The 20,818-nt window shown below is 45.7% G+C and overlaps 1 protein-coding gene across 1 annotated transcript in view; it reads left to right on the top strand.

Moving 5' to 3' along the window:
• LOC120049886 (diacylglycerol kinase iota-like) overlaps window positions 1–20,818 on the top strand; it is a 46,610-nt gene that overhangs the window by 13,855 nt on the left and 11,937 nt on the right. Inside the window, exons 2-13 of the mRNA XM_038996375.1 lie at window positions 4,696–4,804; window positions 6,973–7,068; window positions 12,459–12,533; window positions 12,655–12,711; window positions 12,920–12,985; window positions 13,081–13,149; window positions 13,347–13,463; window positions 14,643–14,717; window positions 15,398–15,493; window positions 16,200–16,282; window positions 16,380–16,440; window positions 16,968–17,081. Coding sequence (XP_038852303.1) covers window positions 4,696–4,804; window positions 6,973–7,068; window positions 12,459–12,533; window positions 12,655–12,711; window positions 12,920–12,985; window positions 13,081–13,149; window positions 13,347–13,463; window positions 14,643–14,717; window positions 15,398–15,493; window positions 16,200–16,282; window positions 16,380–16,440; window positions 16,968–17,081 — 1,018 coding nt within the window. The remainder of the gene's footprint in view (window positions 1–4,695; window positions 4,805–6,972; window positions 7,069–12,458; window positions 12,534–12,654; window positions 12,712–12,919; window positions 12,986–13,080; window positions 13,150–13,346; window positions 13,464–14,642; window positions 14,718–15,397; window positions 15,494–16,199; window positions 16,283–16,379; window positions 16,441–16,967; window positions 17,082–20,818) is intronic.

Here is a 20,818-nt window from a genome sequence, read left to right as displayed (position 1 = left end):
CACATGCACGCACGCACGCACGCACGCACGCACGCACGCACACACACACACACACACACACACACACGGTATAGGTGACTGGTGTCAAGTCTCAGCTGCCCGTCACAATGATCAGAACAATTACCTGGTGTGTGTGTGTGTGTGTGTTACTAAGGATGCATTTCCATCAGTACCTGTAGATCAGTGGAGACTAGTTGCAGGTCTGTAGAAGTGCGGGGCGGAGAGGAGTAGAGGAGCGTTTGTGGAAGAATGATGGAGAGAAAAGGACAGAGGGGATGAAAGGAGAGGTAGAAAAAAGAAAGTACGTTGTAATCGCAGGCTGCTGGGTTACAGGTGAGTGAGCGGCCGCCTAGGGCAGGGCTTTTCAAACCTCTCCTCCGGGACACCCCTGCCGTTCCGTGGTTTTGAATTATTCCAGAGATAGCACACCTGATTCAACTAATTATCAAGCCCTGGACTACTTGAATCAGGTGAGCTAGTTTAGGGCTACAACAACATTGTGAAACGCCTGGGGGTGCCTGGGGGTGCCGAGGAGAGCGTTCAACACCACTGGCTTAGGGTATGTGTGTCTATGTGTGTATTTGTATGGGGTCTGTGTGTATTCCAGAGACATCCGCCTGATGAGTTCCAGTCAGGGTTGACGTCAGGGCTTTGTGACGGCCACTCCAATACCTTGACTTTGTTGTCCTTAAGCCATTTTGCCACAACTTTGGAAGTATGCTTGGGGTCACTGTCCATTTGGAAGACCCATTTGCGACCAAGCTTTAACTTCCCGACTGACGTCTTGAGATGTTGCTTCAATATATCCACATCATTTTCGTGACTCATGATGCCATCTATTTTGTGAAGTGCACCAGTCCCTCCTGCAGCAAAGCACCCCCACAACATGATGCTGCCACCACCGTGCTTCACGGTTGGGATGGTGTTCTTCGGCTTGCAAGCCTCCCCATTTTTCCTCCAACATAACGATGGTCATTATGGTCAAACAGTTTCTTTTTGTTTCATCAGACCAGAGGACATTTCTCCAAAAAGTACAATCTTTGTCCCCATGTGCAGTTGCAAACCGTTAGTCTGTCTTTTTATAGCGGTTTTTGGAGCAGTGGCTTCTTCCTTGTGAGCGGCCTTTCAGGTTATGTCGATATAGGACTCGTTTACGTGGATATAGATACTTTTGTAGCTGTTTCCTCCAGCATCTTCACAAGGTCCTTTGCTGTTGTTCTGGGATAGATTTGCACTTTTCGCACCAAAGTACGTTCATCTCTAGGAGACAGAACGCGTCTCTTTCCTGAGCGGTATGACGGCTGCGTGGTCCCATGGTGTTTATACTGGCGTACTATTGTTTGTACAGATGAACGTGGTACCTTCAGGCGTTTGGAAATTGCTCCCGAGGATGAACCAGACTTATGGAGGTCTACAATGTTTTTTCTGAGGTCTTGGCTGATTTCTTTTGATTTTCCAATGATGTCAAGCAAAGAGGCACTGGGTTTGAAGGTAGGCCTTGAAATACATCCACAGGTACACCTCCAATTGACTCAAATGATGTCAATTAGCCTATCAGAAGCTTCTAAAGCCATGACATCATTTTCTGGAATTTTCCAAGCTGTTTTAAGGCACAGAACTTAGTGTATGTAAACTTCTGACCCACTGGAATTGTGATACAGTGAATTATAAGTGAAATAATCTGTCTGTAAACAATTGCTGGAAAAATGACTTGTGTCATGCACAAAGTAGATGTCCTAACCGACTTGCTAAAACTACATGTTGTTAATTAACAAGAAATTTGTGGAGTGGTTGAAAAACTAGATTTAATGACTCCAACCTAAGTGTATGTAAAGTTCCGACTTCAACTGTATATAATGTTGTTGAACAGTTACAATAGGCACTGAATTGGAGTTGCTTTTATATGAGATGCTGTCTTGGTAGAGGCATTGAGTGGGTACAGTAGGGTGACCTCATCTTTACTGTAATGGTGTGTAGTCGGGGGTTGGTCCCGCCTGTGTAGCAGCCTGACAGTCAGAGGATACAGGTGTGTGTGCATGTGCATGTGCATGTGTCTGTGTGTGTTGTGTGGTGTGTGTGTGTGTGTGTGTGTGTGTGTGTGTGTGTGTGTGTGTGTGTGTGTGTGTGTGTGTGTGTGTGTGTGTGTGTGTGTGTGTGTGTGTGTGTGTGTGTGTGTGCAGACCATGATGCTGACACTAAGTCTCTACTCTATAATTACATCTTTACACCGAGACAACTGGTGCATACTGGGTGGTTACTATAGCAACCATGTCAGCCTTGCACTGCTGCCACGACTTATAGAAGGAAGAGGAGGAAGAAGAGGAGGAGGAGGAGAAAGAAGAGGAGTAGGCAAGGAGGACAAAGAAGAGAATGAGGAGATAAGAAGAGGAGGTGGATGGAGAGAGAGTGAGAGAGAGAGAGAGCGTTGGAGGCATGGGAGGGAAGAATAAATGATAGACGAAGAGAGAGAGAGAGAGGGAAGAGGGACAGCGGAGGGATAGAGATGGAGAGTGGGAGGCATAGGAAGGAGGCAGAGGCACAGTCTGCTTTTTTTCAGTAGTTGCTCAGTTAATCAGTCAGTTGTGTGAGTATCAGATTTCTCCCGAACTTTCTTTGGTTTATGTGATACACCAGCAACCACTAACTTCTACATCAGTGAGTGTCAATCACCAGTTGGGATCAATTCACTTTTCAATTCGGTTAATTCAGAATTTTGCCCAGTGTTTTCTCTGAGGATTAGTTTCATTTCAATTCACTTCCTGGATTTACTGAACCGAAAAGTGAACTGAATGAACCCCAACCATGGAGTGAATATTATAATCTGTTACCCTGTCGACTGTTAGGTGCCTGAGCTGACTCATTCCTCTGTAGAGACCCCATTACTGTATATCCATCCAGTCTAACACCAAAGTCATCAAATCAAGCTGTAATACCTTGATCCTGCTATGTACTTAGTAGATTACTAAGCATGCAGTTGAAATGCAATGGTGGTCTGTCTGTCTCTGTGTGTGTGTGTGTGTGTGTGTGTGTGTGTGTGTGTGTGTGTGTGTGTGTGTGTGTGTGTGTGTGTGTGTGTGTGTGTGTGTGTGTGTGTGTTCAACACACTACAGTACAGAGCTACTCTCTGATCGCTGAGGCATCAGGTGTTGATAGTAGTGAATGAAAACAGGCCTATCTCTCACCGTCTATCACTCTCGCTGTCATACACACTCGCTCTCTTTATCCCACTCCCTCACACACACATCCGTATCTCTACTCTGTCAGTCTACTCAGACTGTCTATGCTGTCAGATCAGGTCCCGGCTATAATCAGGTTAGTTTAATCTAGATCACTCAACACTAAACACACTGTTGAGCGTGTGTGGGCAGTTTGTGTGTGTGTTGCTCTATCGCTGGTATCCGATAAGAACAGGAGTTAAGTGTGTTTGGGCGGTATGGGTGTGCGTGTGTGTGTGTTATGTTATAACTGGTATCCACTAATGCGGTAGATTTTTAGGTGCATTATTGTCTCTTCTGTAGTGTCTGTCAAGGTGGTGTGTGTGTGTGTGTGTGTGTGTGTGTGTGTGTGTGTGTGTGTGTGTGTGTGTGTGTGTGTGTGTGTGTGTGTGTGTGTGTGTGTGTGTGTGTGTGTGTGTGTGTGTGTGTGTGTGTGTGTTAGGGTTAGGGTAAGAGTACGGGTTAGGATTAGGGTTAGGTTTAGGGGTTAGGGAAAATAGGATTTTGAATGGGACTGAATTGTATGTCCCCACAAGGTTAGCTGTACAAGACTGTGTGTGTGTGTGTGTGTGTGTGTGTGTGTGTGTGTGTGTGTGTGTGTGTGTGTGTGTGTGTGTGTGTGTGTGTGTGTGTGTGTGTGTGTGTGTGTGTGTGTGTGTGTGTGTGTGTGTGTGTGTGCAGGGGCTCGTGTTACACAGCCCTGTAAGCAGACTGTTTTTGTCACGGTGGATAATTCTTGTTTTACTATCCCTGTCCTCACAAAAAGCAAACCACGCACGCAGGGCTCACTCTACGCCCTGTGTGTTGCATACTGCATAGGACAGATGAGAGAGAGGTGAGGTGGAGCAGGGTAGTTCCTGTTATTTAACCCAGCTAGATTGTTAGTTACAGCGGGCTGGCTGGCTGGAGATGGGAGTATAGCCAGCTACTCTGTAGGATGGATCTGAATGTTATATATATTGTATTACATTATACTGAACATACTCAATATTATAGTGCTGTTATGCATTATGCATACAAATGTTGCTGTGAGCAGATAGCAGAGGTTTAACTCTCAAAGTTGGTTATACGGAGGTTGTGGGGAGGTTTTGAGGAGGTTGTGGGTTGTTGTAGGGGAGGCTTTGAGGAGGTTGTGGGGAGGTTATATTGAGGGAAAGGGCGCCAGGAGCAGCTCTCAACACTGCTGACTCATCCTACCCCTGACTGAGAGAACATACCTTTTCTCTCTCTCCCTCCGTCCCCCTCTCTTTCTTTCTCTCCACATCTCTCCAGAGTATTGGGGCTACTGGGTCAGTGTACTGAAGTAGCTTCATGCAGTCCTCTCTAAAAGAAACACGGTGCTATTTTCCTCAATCACCCGAGTCCTTTCATGTCACCGATTTAAAGATGGTACTCGTCAATGAATCCCTTCATTTCACTGATTACAGGTCAAGAGATTTGTTATGATGGATCACACTAATACTTGAATCATGTTTTTCAGGAAAGCCATCTCGCGGTCGGGTCTCCAGCACTTGGCCCCGGTCCACAAACCCATGGCCCCCGTCACTAACGGACCTTCCAAGGAGATACGCACGTCCGTTGACTGGACAGTGAGTCACACACAAACAAACACACACGCGCACACCCTTACGGAAAAACCACATGATTTCACCTGTTGAATTTCACATGTGAATCAATGTGTTTCTGGAACACTTCACGTGTGATGACGGTTCACACGGCGTTTCACGTGATCACATAACCTTTCAAATATGGGTTGAGTATTTCACCTGAGATTTCAGAGGTGGTGCCCTGCAAAACGAAAATCAGTTCTTAAGATACACACACAAACAACACACACAGCATTTCCAACTTACATATTTGACACACTTGATTAGATTGTTTATTTACACAGGGCTTTTTATTCAACACGTCCTCCCTGGGATTTGAACTCACGACCTCTTGGTTCGCAGCGCGACGATCAACTTGCTACGCCACCATGTCTGTGTCAACGACTGATTTCACACTTTGAACTTCATATTCAATCTCAGCTTTGTTAAAAAATACACTCAAGAAAAACGATTATATTTACCATAGTGATTCAGGAGTAACATTAAAGCAGAATAATATACCACACCAACATTAGATATCTATACAGAAAACCCTCAAATGTCTGAAATACGTCAATTAAATCAATGATGGGAGAATAGTCCAATTAAAGAGATTCTCCGGTACTTTGGTATCCTTTTTCGCCAGTAGTTCTGAAAGTAGAACTCACGAGCCAAAAGTGGTCCGCGGAAATTGCCTACTACATCACATACAGTATGTGCACCACGTCATTGCTCTCTCTCTCTCTCGCTCTGCTATGGGTTCATGATGTGCCTCTTGCTAGCTGTCACTCATGGGGCGAGAGGCTGGAGCCCATTGGTTGAACTCGAATTGCTCGGGTTCTGGGCCACATGGGGGAAAATAGAGGGAAAATGGCGCAACTGTTGCTTTCAAATGAGGGATTTCATGGTTATTGAGGTAAGATATTAATTCTGCTAATAGATTATGCATGTAGGAACTACACATTGACACACCCAGCCCACAGCGAGAGGTTTAGAAAACACTTACTATTCACCAAAGTTCCGGAGCATGTCTTTAGATGAGAACCAACATAGCAGTGCAGATGGCACTCTTCTGCTAAGTGCAGAGATGTAATATAGGTAATGACTGTGTATTGGACTGCTACAGAACTCTCAGTGTATCCCAAATCCAGAGGTTGTGAGTTCAAATCCCAGGTGGGATCATATTGAAAATTCAGTACTAGGTGGTCATGTCAAATGTAGTCATATTGTCATTGATTAAAGATTTTAACACTATTTCAGCTGAACGGCATACCACTTACTTACCATTTCATTCATTTCCCTTACAAATAAGCATGTGACATTTGCAGCTTCACGTGTTTTCACGCGTTGAGCTGAAATGTTCACGTGTGAAAACAAAAGAGACACGTGTGAGTTCAGTTGTACACGTAGATGTGTAAAATGTAGATGCTAACACCCCCTTTTCACATAGAACAACACGTTCTCACCTCACAATTGCAGTTTCACATGTTATTTGGCATCCCTATGTTTGTCACATGTGCAGTTTCCTGTTATCACATGTTGCTTTTACATGTTGTCCCGTTTTATCACATTCACCTCACATAATATCACATGGGAAACATCTCATCAGGTGAAATTGGCGTTGTATCTCTGTAAGGGCACACCCAGGGATCCAACCCGGCTATACCTGGGGAGCAATAGGTCCCTCCATGCAGGAGATTTCCTAAACGTCATTGCTGGCATTTCCCTCTCTGCATGATCCACACACACCGCACGCACGCACGCACGCACGCACGCACGCACACACACACACACACACACACACACACACACACACACACACACACACACACACACACACACACACACACACACACACACACACACACAAACCCCGCCATTAAACTTTAATGAGCTAACGTATCAACATCATGCAGCACAGAGCGAATAATGTGATTGTGGCTGTGCTGTGCTGCTTCTCTGTGTGTCTTTTTTGTGTGTGTTTTCTGTTTGATCCACACACCCTGTAGGGGAGGATATATTTCCTCCGCCCACACACTGGAATCCAATGGACAATTAGACACATTAAACACTCATACACTGTTTGTCTGCCGGGCATGTGGGAGAAGGTCTAACATGTTCCTTTGTGTGCGTGCGCTGAATTTTGTGTTGCTGTGCGTTTGTGTGTGTAGGAGACTGCTGTGAACGGAGACCACCTGTGGCTGGAGACCAGTTGTTCTGGAGAGCTGTGCTACCTGGGAGAAGACACCTGTGTACTGAAGACTGCAGTGAGTACATAGAGAGAGAGAGAGAGAGAGAGAGAGAGAGAGAGAGAGAGAGAGAGAGAGAGAGAGAGAGAGAGAGAGAGAGAGAGAGAGAGAGAGAGAGAGAGAGAGAGAGAGAGAGAGAGAGAGAGAGAGAGAGGAAAATAGAGAGAGAGAGAGAGAGAGAGGAAAATAGAGACAGTGAGAGGGAGGGAGGAAAATAGAGACAGTGAGAGGGAGGGAGAAAGAGAGGAGGGGGGTAGACTGACAGAAAGGACAAAGGACAGAAATTGGAGAGATGAGTGAGGGAAACAGGGAGAGAAGAGACAGAAGGGGAAAGAGAAAGAGAGTGGTCAGAGGAGAGAGAGCCAGAGTGGGTGAGGAGAGAGAGCCAGAGTGGGTGAGGAGAGAGAGCCAGAGTGGGTGAGGAGAGAGAGCCAGAGTGGGTGAGGAGAGAGAGCCAGAGTGGGTGAGGAGAGAGAGCCAGAGTGGGTGAGGAGAGAGAGCCAGAGTGGGTGAGGTGAGAGAGCCAGAGTGGGTGAGGAGAGCACTGGTGATAAGTGTTATGCTGAGGTCTATAATTCAAATTTCAAGTTTTATTGGTCGTATGTATTTACATTGTGTTAGAAGGCCACGGAGAGCGTCAGTAGAGTGAAGTGCAGGTATTCCCAAACTGGGGAATGCGTACCCCCATGGGTACACGCAATACCGTCAGGGGTACGCCAAATAACAATGTGATTCAATTTTTTTTTAAACATTTTTTTCCTTCACATTTTCAAACAGTACATTTATATTTTCCAACGGGGCTATACATTTGGGTGAGTTTTTTTTGTCGCCTGAGTAGCCTCGTTGCACTGCCAAAAATCTAATTAAACCATCTGGTGTTCAGCGAAGTAACAACACAATGTCAAATACAGGTAGCCTAGTCAAATAATTAACATCCAATCACATTAACCGTTACTCTCTCGCGACAATTCTACTAACGGTCCGTATGCAGCCAAATGTAGCTGCTGCTCATTTTGGTATCTGTACTGATGGTGCAAAAGCCATGACAGGGAGACATAGTGGAGTGGTAACGCGTGTGCAAGCAGTTGCTCCCGATGCCACTTGGGTACACTGCAGCATCCACCGAGAGGCTCTTGCTGCCAAGGGAATGCCTGACAGCTTGAAAGACGTTTTGGACACTACAGTGAAAATGGTTAACTTCGTTAAAGCAAGGCCCCTGAACTCTTGTGTATTTTCTGCACTATGCAATGATATGGGCAGCGACCATGTAACGCTTTTACAACATACAGAAGTGCGCTGGTTATCAAGGGGCAAAGTATTGACACTTTTTTTGAATTGAGAGGAGCTTAAAGTTTTCTTTACTGACCATAATTTTCACTTGTCTGACCGCTTGCATGATGACGAGTTTCTCACACGACTGGCCTATCTGGGTGATGTTTTTTCTCACCTGAATGATCTGAATCTAGGATTACAGGGACTCTCCGCAACTATATTCAATGTGCGGGACAAAATTGAGGCTATGATTAAGAAGTTGGAGCTCTTCTCTGTCTGCATTAACAAGGACAACACACAGGTCTTTCCATCATGGTATGATTGTTTGTGTGCAAATGAACTCAAGCTTACGGACAATGTCAAATGCGATACAGCGAAGCACCTGAGTGAGTTGGATGCACAATTACACAGGTGCTTTCCCGAAACGGATGACACAAACAACTGGATTCGTTATCCCTTTCATGCCCTTCCTCCAGTCCACTTACCGATATCTGAACAAGAGAGTCTCATCGAAATTGCAACACGCGGTTCTGTGAACATTTATTTAATCAGATGCCACTGCCACTGCCAGCAGTATCCTGCCTTGGCAAATCGCGCTGTTAAGACACTGATGCCCTTTGCAACCAAGTGCCTATGTGAGAGTGGATTCTCGGCCCTCACTAGCATGAAAACTAAATACAGGCACAGACTGTGGGAAATGATTTAAGACTGAGACTCTCTCCAATACAACCCAACATTTCGATGAACAAATAAGGTTTTATATGTAAGATGGTTAAATAAAGAGCAAAAATATTGATTATTATTATTTGTGCCCTGGTCCTATAAGAGCTCTTTGTCACTTCCCACGAGCCGGGTTCACTCATTCTTATGTTTAATAAATGTATCGTATAGTGTGATGATGGATGATGATGGGAAATGATGGGAAAAAACATAATTTGAGAGTGCGCTGACCCAGGTGCAACAGGGGGTACGCAGCTGGAGGTTGAATGTTTGAAAGGATACGGAACTATAAAAAGTTTGGGAACCACTGATCTAGAGAGATGACTTTGATCATGAAATAGGATAGGAAATAGCTTTGACGTTACCTGCAGTAGTATCTCTAACATTACCTTTAAAGGCCCTGTGTAGTCAACATTCACTTTTGCCTGTGTTTTATATCATTATTGTACAAACAGCTGATGAAACAAAAAATGTAAGGGTGATTTTTTTTTTTTAATCGGTGTTATTTCCTGATAGTTTCTTGTTGAAAATACAATCTACACAGGACCTTCTAATCAGCAGGTTTGCATGGCCGGGAGTTTCGGCTTTCCATGGTGACATCACCATGCAGTAAATTGATAACAGACAAATAACGAAGAGAGTTCCAAAACTCTTTTTTAATTTTTATTTATTTATTTATTTAATCTTCATTTAACCAGGTAGGCTAGTTGAGAACAAGTTCTCATTTACAACTGCGACCTGGCCAAGATAAAGCAAAGCAGTGCGACACAAACAACAACACAGAGTTACACATGGAATAAACAAACATACAGTCAATAACACAATAGAAAAAAAGTCTTTATACAGTGTGTGCAAATGAGGTAAGATAATGGAGGTAAGGCAATAAATAGGCCATAGTGGCAAACTAATTACAATTTAGCAATTAAACACTGGAGTGATAGATGTGCAGAAGATGACTGTGCAAGTAGAGATACTAGGGTGCAAAGGAGCAAAATAAATAAATAACAGTATGGGGATGAGGTAGTTGGATGGGCTATTTACAGATGCGCTATGTACAGGTGCAGTGATCTGTGATCTGTGAGCTACTCTGACAGCTGGTGCTTAAAGTTAGTGAGGGAGATATGAGTCTCCAGCTTCAGTGATTTTTTGCAATTCGTTCCAGTCATTGGCAGCAGAGAACTGGAAGGAAAAGCGACCAAAGGAGGAATTGGCTTTCGGGGTGACCAGTGAAATATACCTGCTGGAGCGCGTGCTACGGGTGGGTGCTGCTATGGTGACCAGTGAGCTGAGATAAGGCGGGGCTTTACCTAGCAAAGACTTATAGATGACCTGGAGCCAGTGGGTTTGGCGACGAATATGAAGCGAGGGCCAGCCAACGAGAGCATACAAGTCGCAGTGATGGGTAGTATATGGGGCTTTGGTGACAAAATGGATGGCACTGTGATAGACTGCATCCAATTTGCTTAGTAGAGTGTTGGAGGCTATTTTGTAAATGACATCGCCGAAGTCAAGGATCGGTAGGATAGTCAGTATTACGAGGGTGTTTGGCAGCATGAGTGAAGGATGCTTTGTTGCGAAATAGGAAGCCGATTCTAGATTTAATTTTGGATTGGAGTTGCTTAATGTGAGTCTGGAAGGAGAGTTTACTGTCTAACCAGACACCTAGGTATTCGTAGATGTCCACATATTCTAAGTCAGAACCGTCCAGAGTAGTGATGCTGGACGGGCGGGCAGGTGCTGGTAGCGATCGGTTGAAGAGCATGCATTTAGTTTTACTTGCATTTAAGAGCAGTTGGAGGCCACGGAAGGAGAGTTGTATGGCATTGAAGCTCGTCTGGAGGTTAGTTAACACAGTGTCCAAAGAAGGGTCAGAAGTATACAGAATGGTATCGTCTGCGTAAAGGTAGATCAGAGAATCACCAGCAGCAAGAGCGACATCATTGATGTATACAGAGAAGAGAGTCGGCCCGAGAATTGAACCCTGTGGCACCCTCATAGAGACTGCCAGAGGTCTGGACAATAGGCCCTCCAACAGGCCTATAACAACTAATTGTCCGTTTTCCCTTCCCGACTCAGACCACTCCGAGCAAAAGTCTTGCATAAGATATTGCTTTTAGCAAAAAATCAAATTCCATCCAATTTGCGACAGATTTTTATGCAAATATTCTAACGTCTGCAATAAACAATATGCGCATTTTCCTACCAGAGATGTGTTTCCATCAGACAGACTTTTTTTGCGTGATGACGTAGTGCACATACAAATAACGTTAAATTCCCATGTACCAATTAAAAAATGAAATGGGTTAAATGGGTTTCCATCACAGTTTCAAATCTACTGATGGTTTGATCACAAAAACTGTTGCGTTATATAGAAAAACTCTGGTCTTGACACATGCTCTCTAGCCAACAACTCTATTATGAGATTATGAATAAAAGCGATATTATTTGTTTTTGTCAAACGGCAGCCAAACATCGATCATCATGTCACCAGAATAAGACCCTCGATATTTATTGGAAAGCAACATCAAGCTCATCACCGTGCACTTTCACCACCCTGTGAAGTTCATCATCATTTATTTCATCTGTAGCCTAATAAACCGCAGGCTTTCCCGAGTCGTAGTGGGAGGACCACACACCATGTCTTCGCGTGACTCCAAGTTTACTTCGATATGATGCTTAATAGCATGTCAATATTTGCGCATAAAGGCGGTTCCACCACCATTTCTCGCATAATACATTTTACCGACATAAAAAGGTACCCACGGTGTCGAACGATCAAATTGTCTTTCGGCATTTATAAAACTGTACCGGCATTTCATGTTTCCATCAGCCCGGTCGTGACTTTTTTCATGCGTCAGGTAATTCATCGCATGAAAAGGTTGGATGCAAACATGGTTAGTAAGGTACTTAATTGTTACCCAGAAATGATCTGATATTGATATAAAAACGGCTGCATTTGGCCTTTAATATATCTTAGTGGAGAGGCCACAAACACTGTCATTAGTCTGAATAGGATAGAGGCTGGTAAGAGCAGGCCAAAATGTAATCTCTCTCTAGTTTCCCCATCTGTCTCTCTTTCTCCCTCTCTCTCTCGCTCTCTCTCTCTCTCTCTCTCTCTCTCTCAATTTCTATTTCAATTTAATTCAATTTAAGGGCTTTATTGGCATGGGAAACATATGTTTACATTGCCAAAGCAAGTGAAATAGATAATAAATAAATATATTTCTCTCTATGTCGAGTTCCTCTCTAACACATTATGGGCTTAATACGTGTTTGATGTTTTTTTCAAGCGTAGACAACTATTTTATTGTGACTTGGTCCGAGCTGGCAGATTTATCCGTTTGTCTGTGTGTGTGTGTGTCTACGTGAGTCTCATTGCTTTCTCTGGTGTGTGTGTGTGTGTCCTCTCTTTTAAGAAGTCTGCCCCCAGGAGGAAGTGTGGAGCATGTAAGATCGTAGTCCACACCGCCTGCATCGAGCAGCTCGACAAGGTAACACACACACACACACACATTGCAATTCTCCCTTTCAACAAGTCAATCTGATAAAGCACACCTGATGCTACATCCTTACCATCTCTCACTGCCCCCACCCTCTCCTTCTCTCTCTCAGATTAACTTCCGCTGTAAACCAACGTTTAGAGAAGGAGGCTCTCGCTGCCTCAGAGATGTGAGTCAGCATCTGATGATGATGATGATGATGATGATGATGATGATGTGTGTGTGTGTGTGTGTGTGTGTGTGTGTGTGTGTGTGTGTGTGTGTGTGTGTGTGTGTGTGTGTGTGTGTGTGTGTGTGTGTGTGTGTGTGAACTACTGTACATGTCAGTCTCTGACTGCTCTCTTTCTTTCCCTCTCCCTCGTCCCTGTCTTATGCAGAATATGTTGAGGCACCACTGGGTGCACCGGCGCCGCCAAGAGGGGAAATGCAGACAGTGTGGGAAGGTAAGACTCACACCTACTGTACACCTGAAGGATATGCATCCTGTATATTGTGTTCATCTGAATGAATAACATGATTCATCCTGTGTGTCCGGTAGAGCTTCCAGCAGAAGTTCTTCCACAGTAAAGAGATTGTGGCCATCAGCTGCTCCTGGTGCAAACAAGCTGTGAGTAGTGTCTTATGTGTTTCTCTGTGTGTTTGTATGTGTGTGTGTTCGTGTTTTGGGGCTGTGTGTGTGTGTGTGTGTGTTCTTCTCTATTAGAGTGTCTGTATGACTTAGTAGCGGTACCTACAGACCCCTAACCCCCTCTCCTCCCTCTCTTCCCTCTCTCCTCTCCTCCTCTCCTCTCCTGTACCCTTCAGTTCCATAACAAGGTGACGTGTTTCCAGCTACATCAGATTGAGGAGCCCTGTTCTCTGGGGGCTCACGCCGGGGTCATCGTCCCCCCCTCCTGGATCATCAAAGTCAGGAAGCCACAGGTGAGAACACAACACACACACACGAACCCTGACACAGATTCACACACGCACGTAGCTCAACCACAGCTCAACCACAGCTTAACCCTAGAGCACACACACAGTCCAACAGGCAGCCTTCACGTCACATCACAGCCAAATAGCCAGGATTGGAGGAGACCCACATGCTTGGGCACATACTCCTTTACAGACTCCTTTACGCACTCCTTTACGCACTCCTTTACACACTCCTTTACAGACTCCTTTACGCACTAATTTACGCACTCCTTTATGCACTCCTTTATACACTCCTTTACAGACTCCTTTATGCACTTCATTACAGACTCCTTTATGCACTCCTTTATACACTCCTTTACAGACTCCTTTATACACTCCTTTACAGACTCCTTTACGCACTCCTTTACGCACTCCTATACACACTATTTTACACACTCCTTTATGCACTCCTTTACGCACTCCTTTACAGACTCCTTTATGCACTCCTTTATGCACTCCTTTATGCACTCCTATACGCACTCCTTTATACACTCCATTACGCACTCCTTTACATACTCCTTTATGCACTCCTTTATGCACTCCTTTACACACTCCTTTACAGACTCCTTTACATACTCCTTTATGCACTCCTTTATGCACTCCTTTACACACTCCTTTACAGACTCCTTTATGCACTCCTTTATGCACTCCTTTACGCACTCCTTTATGCACTCCTTTACGCACTCCTTTACAGACTCCTTTATGCACTCCTATATGCACTCCTTTATCCACTCCTTTATGCACTCCTTTACAGACTCCATTATGCACTCCTTTATGCACTCCTTTATGCACTCCTTTACAGACTCCTTTACAGACTCCTTTACAGACTCCTTTATGCACTCCTTTATGCACTCCTTTATGCACTCCTTTACGCACTCCTTTACAGACTCCTTTATGCACTCCTTTATGCACTCCTTTACAGACTCCTTTACAGACTCCTTTATGCACTCCTTTATGCACTCCTTTACAGACTCCTTAGAGTCTGCAGTCTCTTCTTATTACTGTCAACTTCAACTGACCTCAGCATACACCAGCAGCTAGACAGCGCTGTGTGTGCTGTGTGTGTGTGTGTGTGTGTGTGTTGTGTGTGCTTCAGGGTTTATCTGTGGAACATGCCTTAATGCGTTTCTCTCTCTCCCCTCACAGAGCTCGTTCAAAAACTCTACTAGGAGGAAAAAACGCACATCATTCAAAAGAAGGACCAGTAAGAGAGGAACTGACGTGAGTACTGTGCTCTGTCCCTCTGTGGGGTGAGTACTGTTCTCTGTCCCTCTGTGGGGTGAGTACTGTTCTCTGTCCCTCTGTGGGGTGAGTACTGTGCTCTGTCCCTCTGTGGGGTGAGTACTGTTCTCTGTCCCTCTGTGGGGTGAGTACTGTTCTCTGTCCCTCTGTGGGGTGAGCACTGTTCTCTGTCCCTCTGTGGGGTGAGCACTGTTCTCTGTCCCTCTGTGGGGTGAGTACTGTTCTCTGTCCCTCTGTGGGGTGAGCACTGTTCTCTGTCCCTCTGTGGGGTGAGCACTGTTCTCTGTCCCTCTGTGGGGAGAGCACTGTTCTCTGTCCCTCTGTGGGGTGAGCACTGTTCTCTGTCCCTCTGTGGGGTGAGTACTGTTCTCTGTCCCTCTGTGGGGTGAGTACTGTTCTCTGTCCCTCTGTGGGGTGAGTACTGTTCTCTGTCCCTCTGTGGGGTGAGTACTGTTCTCTGTCCCTCTGTGGGGTGAGCACTGTTCTCTGTCCCTCTGTGGGGTGAGTACTGTTCTCTGTCCCTCTGTGGGGGGAGTACTGTTCTCTGTCCCTCTGTGGGGTGAGTACTGTTCTCTGTCCCTCTGTGGGGTGTGTGTACAAACGTGTTCTTTTTGCTGACAAGGGGTCGACTCTTGCTAATATCTTTTTGCTCCCATTAGGAGTCAAAGTGGCGTCCGTTCATGCTGAAGCCCCTTCCCTCCCCTCTGATGAAACCTATTCTAGTCTTTGTCAACCCCAAGAGTGGAGGCAACCAGGTAAGTTAACCTATGATTCCTGACTTATAACCCTAGCTGCCGGCCCACAAACCCCTAGCTACCGTCATCCCTGACCCCTTGACCCTAACCTCCTTCTCTCTCTGTGTCTCAGGGTACTAAGGTGTTACAGATGTTCATGTGGATCCTGACCCCTTGACCCTAACCTCCTTCTCTCTCTGTGTCTCAGGGTACTAAGGTGTTACAGATGTTTATGTGGATCCTGACCCCTTGACCCTAACCTCCTTCTCTCTCTGTGTCTCAGGGTACTAAGGTGTTACAGATGTTTATGTGGATCCTGACCCTTGACCCTAACCTCCTTCTCTCTCTGTGTCTCAGGGTACTAAGGTGTTACAGATGTTTATGTGGATCCTGACCCCTGACCCTAACCTCCTTCTCTCTCCGTGTCTCAGGGTACTAAGGTGTTACAGATGTTTATGTGGATCCTGACCCCTGACCCTAACCTCCTTCTCTCTCTGTGTCTCAGGGTACCAAGGTGTTACAGATGTTCATGTGGATCCTGACCCCTGACCCTAACCTCCTTCTCTCTCCGTGTCTCAGGGTACTAAGGTGTTACAGATGTTTATGTGGATCCTGACCCCTGACCCTAACCTCCTTCTCTCTCTGTGTCTCAGGGTACTAAGGTGTTACAGATGTTCATGTGGATCCTGACCCCTGACCCTAACCTCCTTCTCTCTCTGTGTCTCAGGGTACTAAGGTGTTACAGATGTTTATGTGGATCCTGAACCCTCGCCAGGTGTTTGATCTCTCCCAGGGAGGGCTCAGAGAGGCGTGAGTACGACACCCTGCATGCTACAACCTATTTCCCACACACTACACCCTATACACTATTTCATACACCCTAACTTCTGTACGTCATGTCTCCCAGGTTGGAGTTGTACAGGAAAGTGCCAAACCTGCGTATCCTGGCCTGTGGTGGAGACGGGACGGTGAGAGAATGAACATGTTTTAATGTTTTACTTCAATTCAACTGCTATTACTAATTTCTGTCTGTCTGTCTGTCTGTCTGTCTGTCTGTCTGTCTGTCTGTCTGTCTGTCTGTCTGTCTGTCTGTCGCAATGGCTCTGTATGTTTTCAGTGCTACTGTCAGGGGTATTCAACTCCTACCCCACGAGATCCGAAACCTTTTGGTTTTCTGTTAATTTTGCTAATTAATTGGACACACCTGGTGTCCCAGATCTAAATCAGTCCCCGATTACAGGGGGACAATGAAAAAAGCAATGGAACTGGCTTCGAGGGCCAGAGTTGAGTTTGAGGGTGCTTGATGATAGACAGTGCAATTGTGTTACTGTGTGTGAACACAGCTCCCCCTGGTGGCAACACACACATACATAGTTAACATGTATGAACATGTCCCAGGACCTTATACATTATTCATAGCATTAATGAACTTCATTAACAGAGCCCCCTCCCCCATCTCACTCTCGTCTCTCTCTCTCACCTTCTCTCGCCTTAGGTGGGGTGGATCCTGTCTGCTCTGGATGAATTAGGAATGGCCCCCCATCCACCTGTAGCTGTACTTCCTCTGGGGACAGGAAATGACCTCGCCAGGACCCTCAACTGGGGAGGGGTAAGCTGCCCTCTATGTGTGGATGTGCGTGTGTGTTTGTTTGCGGCGTGTGTGCACCGGTGTGCACCCACACAGGGGTGTCATCCACCCATTATTTTAGAAGGGGCAAGAGGAACATGAGGATGGAGGGGGGAGGGGGGGGGGGGGGGGGGGGGTTGTCCGGAGAGGGGCTGGAATTTTGTACTTTTCAAACACCTGAAACACCTTTTCCCTGCAACCTAGCGCAATAATCATTATGCCTAATTCTATGCAAAAAAATACAGTATGTATATTTTTCTGCATAGGTAATCTAATCGTACGTCTTTACCTGTTCGAATGTCATTTTAATGAATGTTGCACGTTGATTCTTTACGAACATTTATGCCTTAGGAGTTTAGTAATACTGTCACCCTGTGTATAGTGTCATAAGACATTTTCATATTTTCTCAAGTCTAGCCAGCTAAGATAGTCAGACAGATAGTCAGACAAGCTACACCAACTTGATTGGTAGCCTGACATGCCTTGGTAGTTAGTAATGAGGTTGGGAGATTGGGAACCTAGCTGGCTAGCTAAAACCTACTTCATAAAATCGCTAGGTGGCAAGTATTACAGTGAAAGAACAAATCGTTTTCATTGTATTTATTCATACGTAGCTTGATCAAATGAATTTACAAACGTACCCCCCGTGAGTCCTGTATCTAGCGTCCTGCCTAGCATATCTTGGCTCCGTGGCGCACCTTGGAAGGAACCACTTACTAGGGAGAATAGGGGGTCGGGCTACTCTTTGGCAGGTCCAGTCGGTGTGCCCCCTCCGCCAAATACCGCAGACAGATCTTTTTATAAATAATTTCGATAAAACGTGGGCTTAGAAATGAAGTTAAGTAATGAATTTAACGTGTGAAAAGCAGAGGGGGCACGTGCCCATGTGTCCTCTATGCATGTGTGTATCTCATTATGTTTCTACTGTATACATTGCCCTCTGTCTGACTCTGACCCTATACAGTCATCTCACTAACTACAGCACAGTCAACACAGTGGACTCTGTCTTTACTGAAATAACTCATGTTGTATTGCAGCAGTAATTAGTGTGGTGTATTGCAGGTGTCGTCCTGTTCTCTTTGAGTCTGTGGCCCTTTTAGACTGTCCTTTACTCTGTCTGTCCTGTTTCATCAGCATACAGCCTGTCCTCTCGGTTCTCCTGCACCTGCCACAGCGCCACTGTGTGTGTGTGTATGTGTGTGTGTGTCCTGTTGGTGAGAGTGGTGCTGTCATCAGCACGCTCGCTGACACGAAAGCTAAGAGTGTGTGTGTATGTGACGTGAAACAGCCTTTGGCACTCTCTCTCTCTCTCTCTCTCTCTCTCTTTGTGTGTATGTTGTGTGTGTGTGTGTGTGTGTGTGTGTGTGTGTGTGTGTGTGTGTGTGTGTGTGTGTGTGTGTGTGTGTGTGTGTGTGTGTGTGTGTGTGTGTGCGTACGTACGTGTTTGTGTATGTCTGTATCCTGTTGGTGAGAGTGCTACTTTCTCTGACACAAATTGCCTGAATCAGTGCAAAGATGTTTGTGCGTGTGTGTATGTGTGTGTGGGTGTGTGTGTGTGTGTGTGTGCGTGCACTAAGGCTAATTAGCAGTAGCTCTAATGAGAGTTGCCTAAATATAAACGAACCACACATAGGGGGGTGGGGGGGGGGGGGGGGGGGGCAGAGATTGAGAGAGAGAGAGAGAGAGAGAGAGGAAACACTTCCAGGCTCTTGGGGAGTAGAGGAGGGATGTGTATATCAAGGATTATTAGCAGTGATTAGAATTCATTACAGACAACAACATAAAATCTGCATGGAAATAACATTCAGCTGCTTAGAGGAGAAGAGAAGTGAAAAGAGACGAGGGAGAGAGGGAGAGAGAGTATGAGGGAGAGAGAGTATGAGGGAGAGAGAGTATGAGAGAGAGAGAGTATGAGGGAGAGAGAGTATGAGGGAGAGCGAGTATGAGGGAGGGAGAGTATGAGGGAGGGAGAGTGTGAGGGAGAGAGAGTATGAGGGAGAGAGAGAGAGAGAGAGAGAGAGTATGAGGGAGAGAGAGTATGAGAGAGAGAGTATGAGAGAGAGAGTATGAGAGAGAGAGAGAGTATGAGGGAGAGAGAGTATGAGGGAGAGAGAGTATGAGAGAGAGAGAGTATGAGAGAGAGAGAGAGTATGAGGGAGAGAGAGTATGAGAGAGAGAGAGAGTATGAGGGAGGGAGAGTATGAGGGAGGGAGAGTATGAGGGAGGGAGAGTATGAGGGAGGGAGAGTATGAGAGCGAGAGAGTATGAGGGAGAGAGAGTATGAGGGAGGGAGAGTATGAGGGAGGGAGAGTATGAGGGAGGGAGAGTATGAGGGAGGGAGAGTATGAGGGAGAGAGAGTATGAGGGAGAGAGAGTATGAGGGAGAGAGAGTATGAGGGAGGGAGAGTATGAGGGAGGGAGAGTATGAGGGAGGGAGAGTATGAGGGAGAGATAGTATGAGGGAGGGAGAGTATGAGAGAGAGATTGTCTGCCTCTCTTCAGAAGAAATAAGATGCGTCTAGGACGTCTAAAGTCAAGGAGCGGGACACTAATCCGGACTCTTACAAGTTATCCCGCTACGACTTCCGGTTGCTCAGGTCCTCTAAAAGTTCTACAGCTGCCCTGTTGAGAGCATCTTGACTGGCTGCGTCACCGCCTGGTACGGCAACTGCAAGGCATCCGACCGCAAGGCGCCACAGAGGGTGGTGAGTACGGCCCAGTGCACCATGTGGCCGAGCTCACTGGAGCCTGGAACTGCATACCAGGCGGTGTCAGAGGAAGACCCAAACAATTGTCAAAGACTCCAGCCACCCCAAGCCATAGACTGTTCTCTCTGCTACCTCATGGCAATCATGGCAAGCGGTACCGGTGTACCAAGTCTGAAACCAACATGACCCTGAACAGCTTCTACCCCCAAGCCATAAGACTGCTGAACAAGACTGCTAAATTGCTAATCAAATGGCTACCCAGACTACCTGCACTGACCCTTTTTTAGTTTTTTCACTGTGTATTTATTCCTCGTGTCACTATTTCTATTTGATTTTTTAAAATCTTTATCGTAAACTCTGCGTTGTTGGAAAAGGACCTGTAAGTAAGCATTCCACTGTTAGTCTACGCCTGTTGTTTACGAAGCATGTGACAAATAACGTTTGATTTGATTTGAACATTTGCTTATTACAGTAGTAACAAGAGAAGAATCCACTGCAGCACATTTGTTAAGGTTTTATTGTGTGTTAATGTACATGGCTATTGAATGCTGTATGTGATGCCTCAGCTGTGTTGGGACTATACTGGTTATTACTGTGACAGAGAGACAGGCATAATAGGTACTTATTTCCATAAAAGCCTTTCATTACTCTGTCACTGTGTGTGTGTGTGTGTGTGTGTGTGTGTGTGTGTGTGTGTGTGTGTGTGTGTGTGTGTGTGTACGTGTGTGTACGTGTGTGTACGTGTGTGTGTGTGTGTTTGTACATGCACATGTGTGTGTGTGTGTACATGTACGTGTGTGTACATGTGCGTGTGTGTGTGTGTGCATGTGTGTGTGTGTGTGTGTGTGTCCACCCGTCTGACTGTGTAGGCGGTAAACAGTCTGACCTCGGTGTCCTGGATAAGTCACTCTCATTCTCGTTCTAACACTTGAAATGCTATTATTGCCGTGTTCCCATTCCACTTGTCTCAGGCTTCAGTTTAAAGGAATTAGTAGCATTTCTCTCTCTCTC

Source organism: Salvelinus namaycush, chromosome 6 (genome assembly GCF_016432855.1).
Source record: "Salvelinus namaycush isolate Seneca chromosome 6, SaNama_1.0, whole genome shotgun sequence".
NCBI lineage: Eukaryota > Metazoa > Chordata > Actinopteri > Salmoniformes > Salmonidae > Salvelinus > Salvelinus namaycush.
Note: the sequence above shows the minus strand (reverse complement) of the source record. Positions and strands in the feature narration are given on the sequence as shown.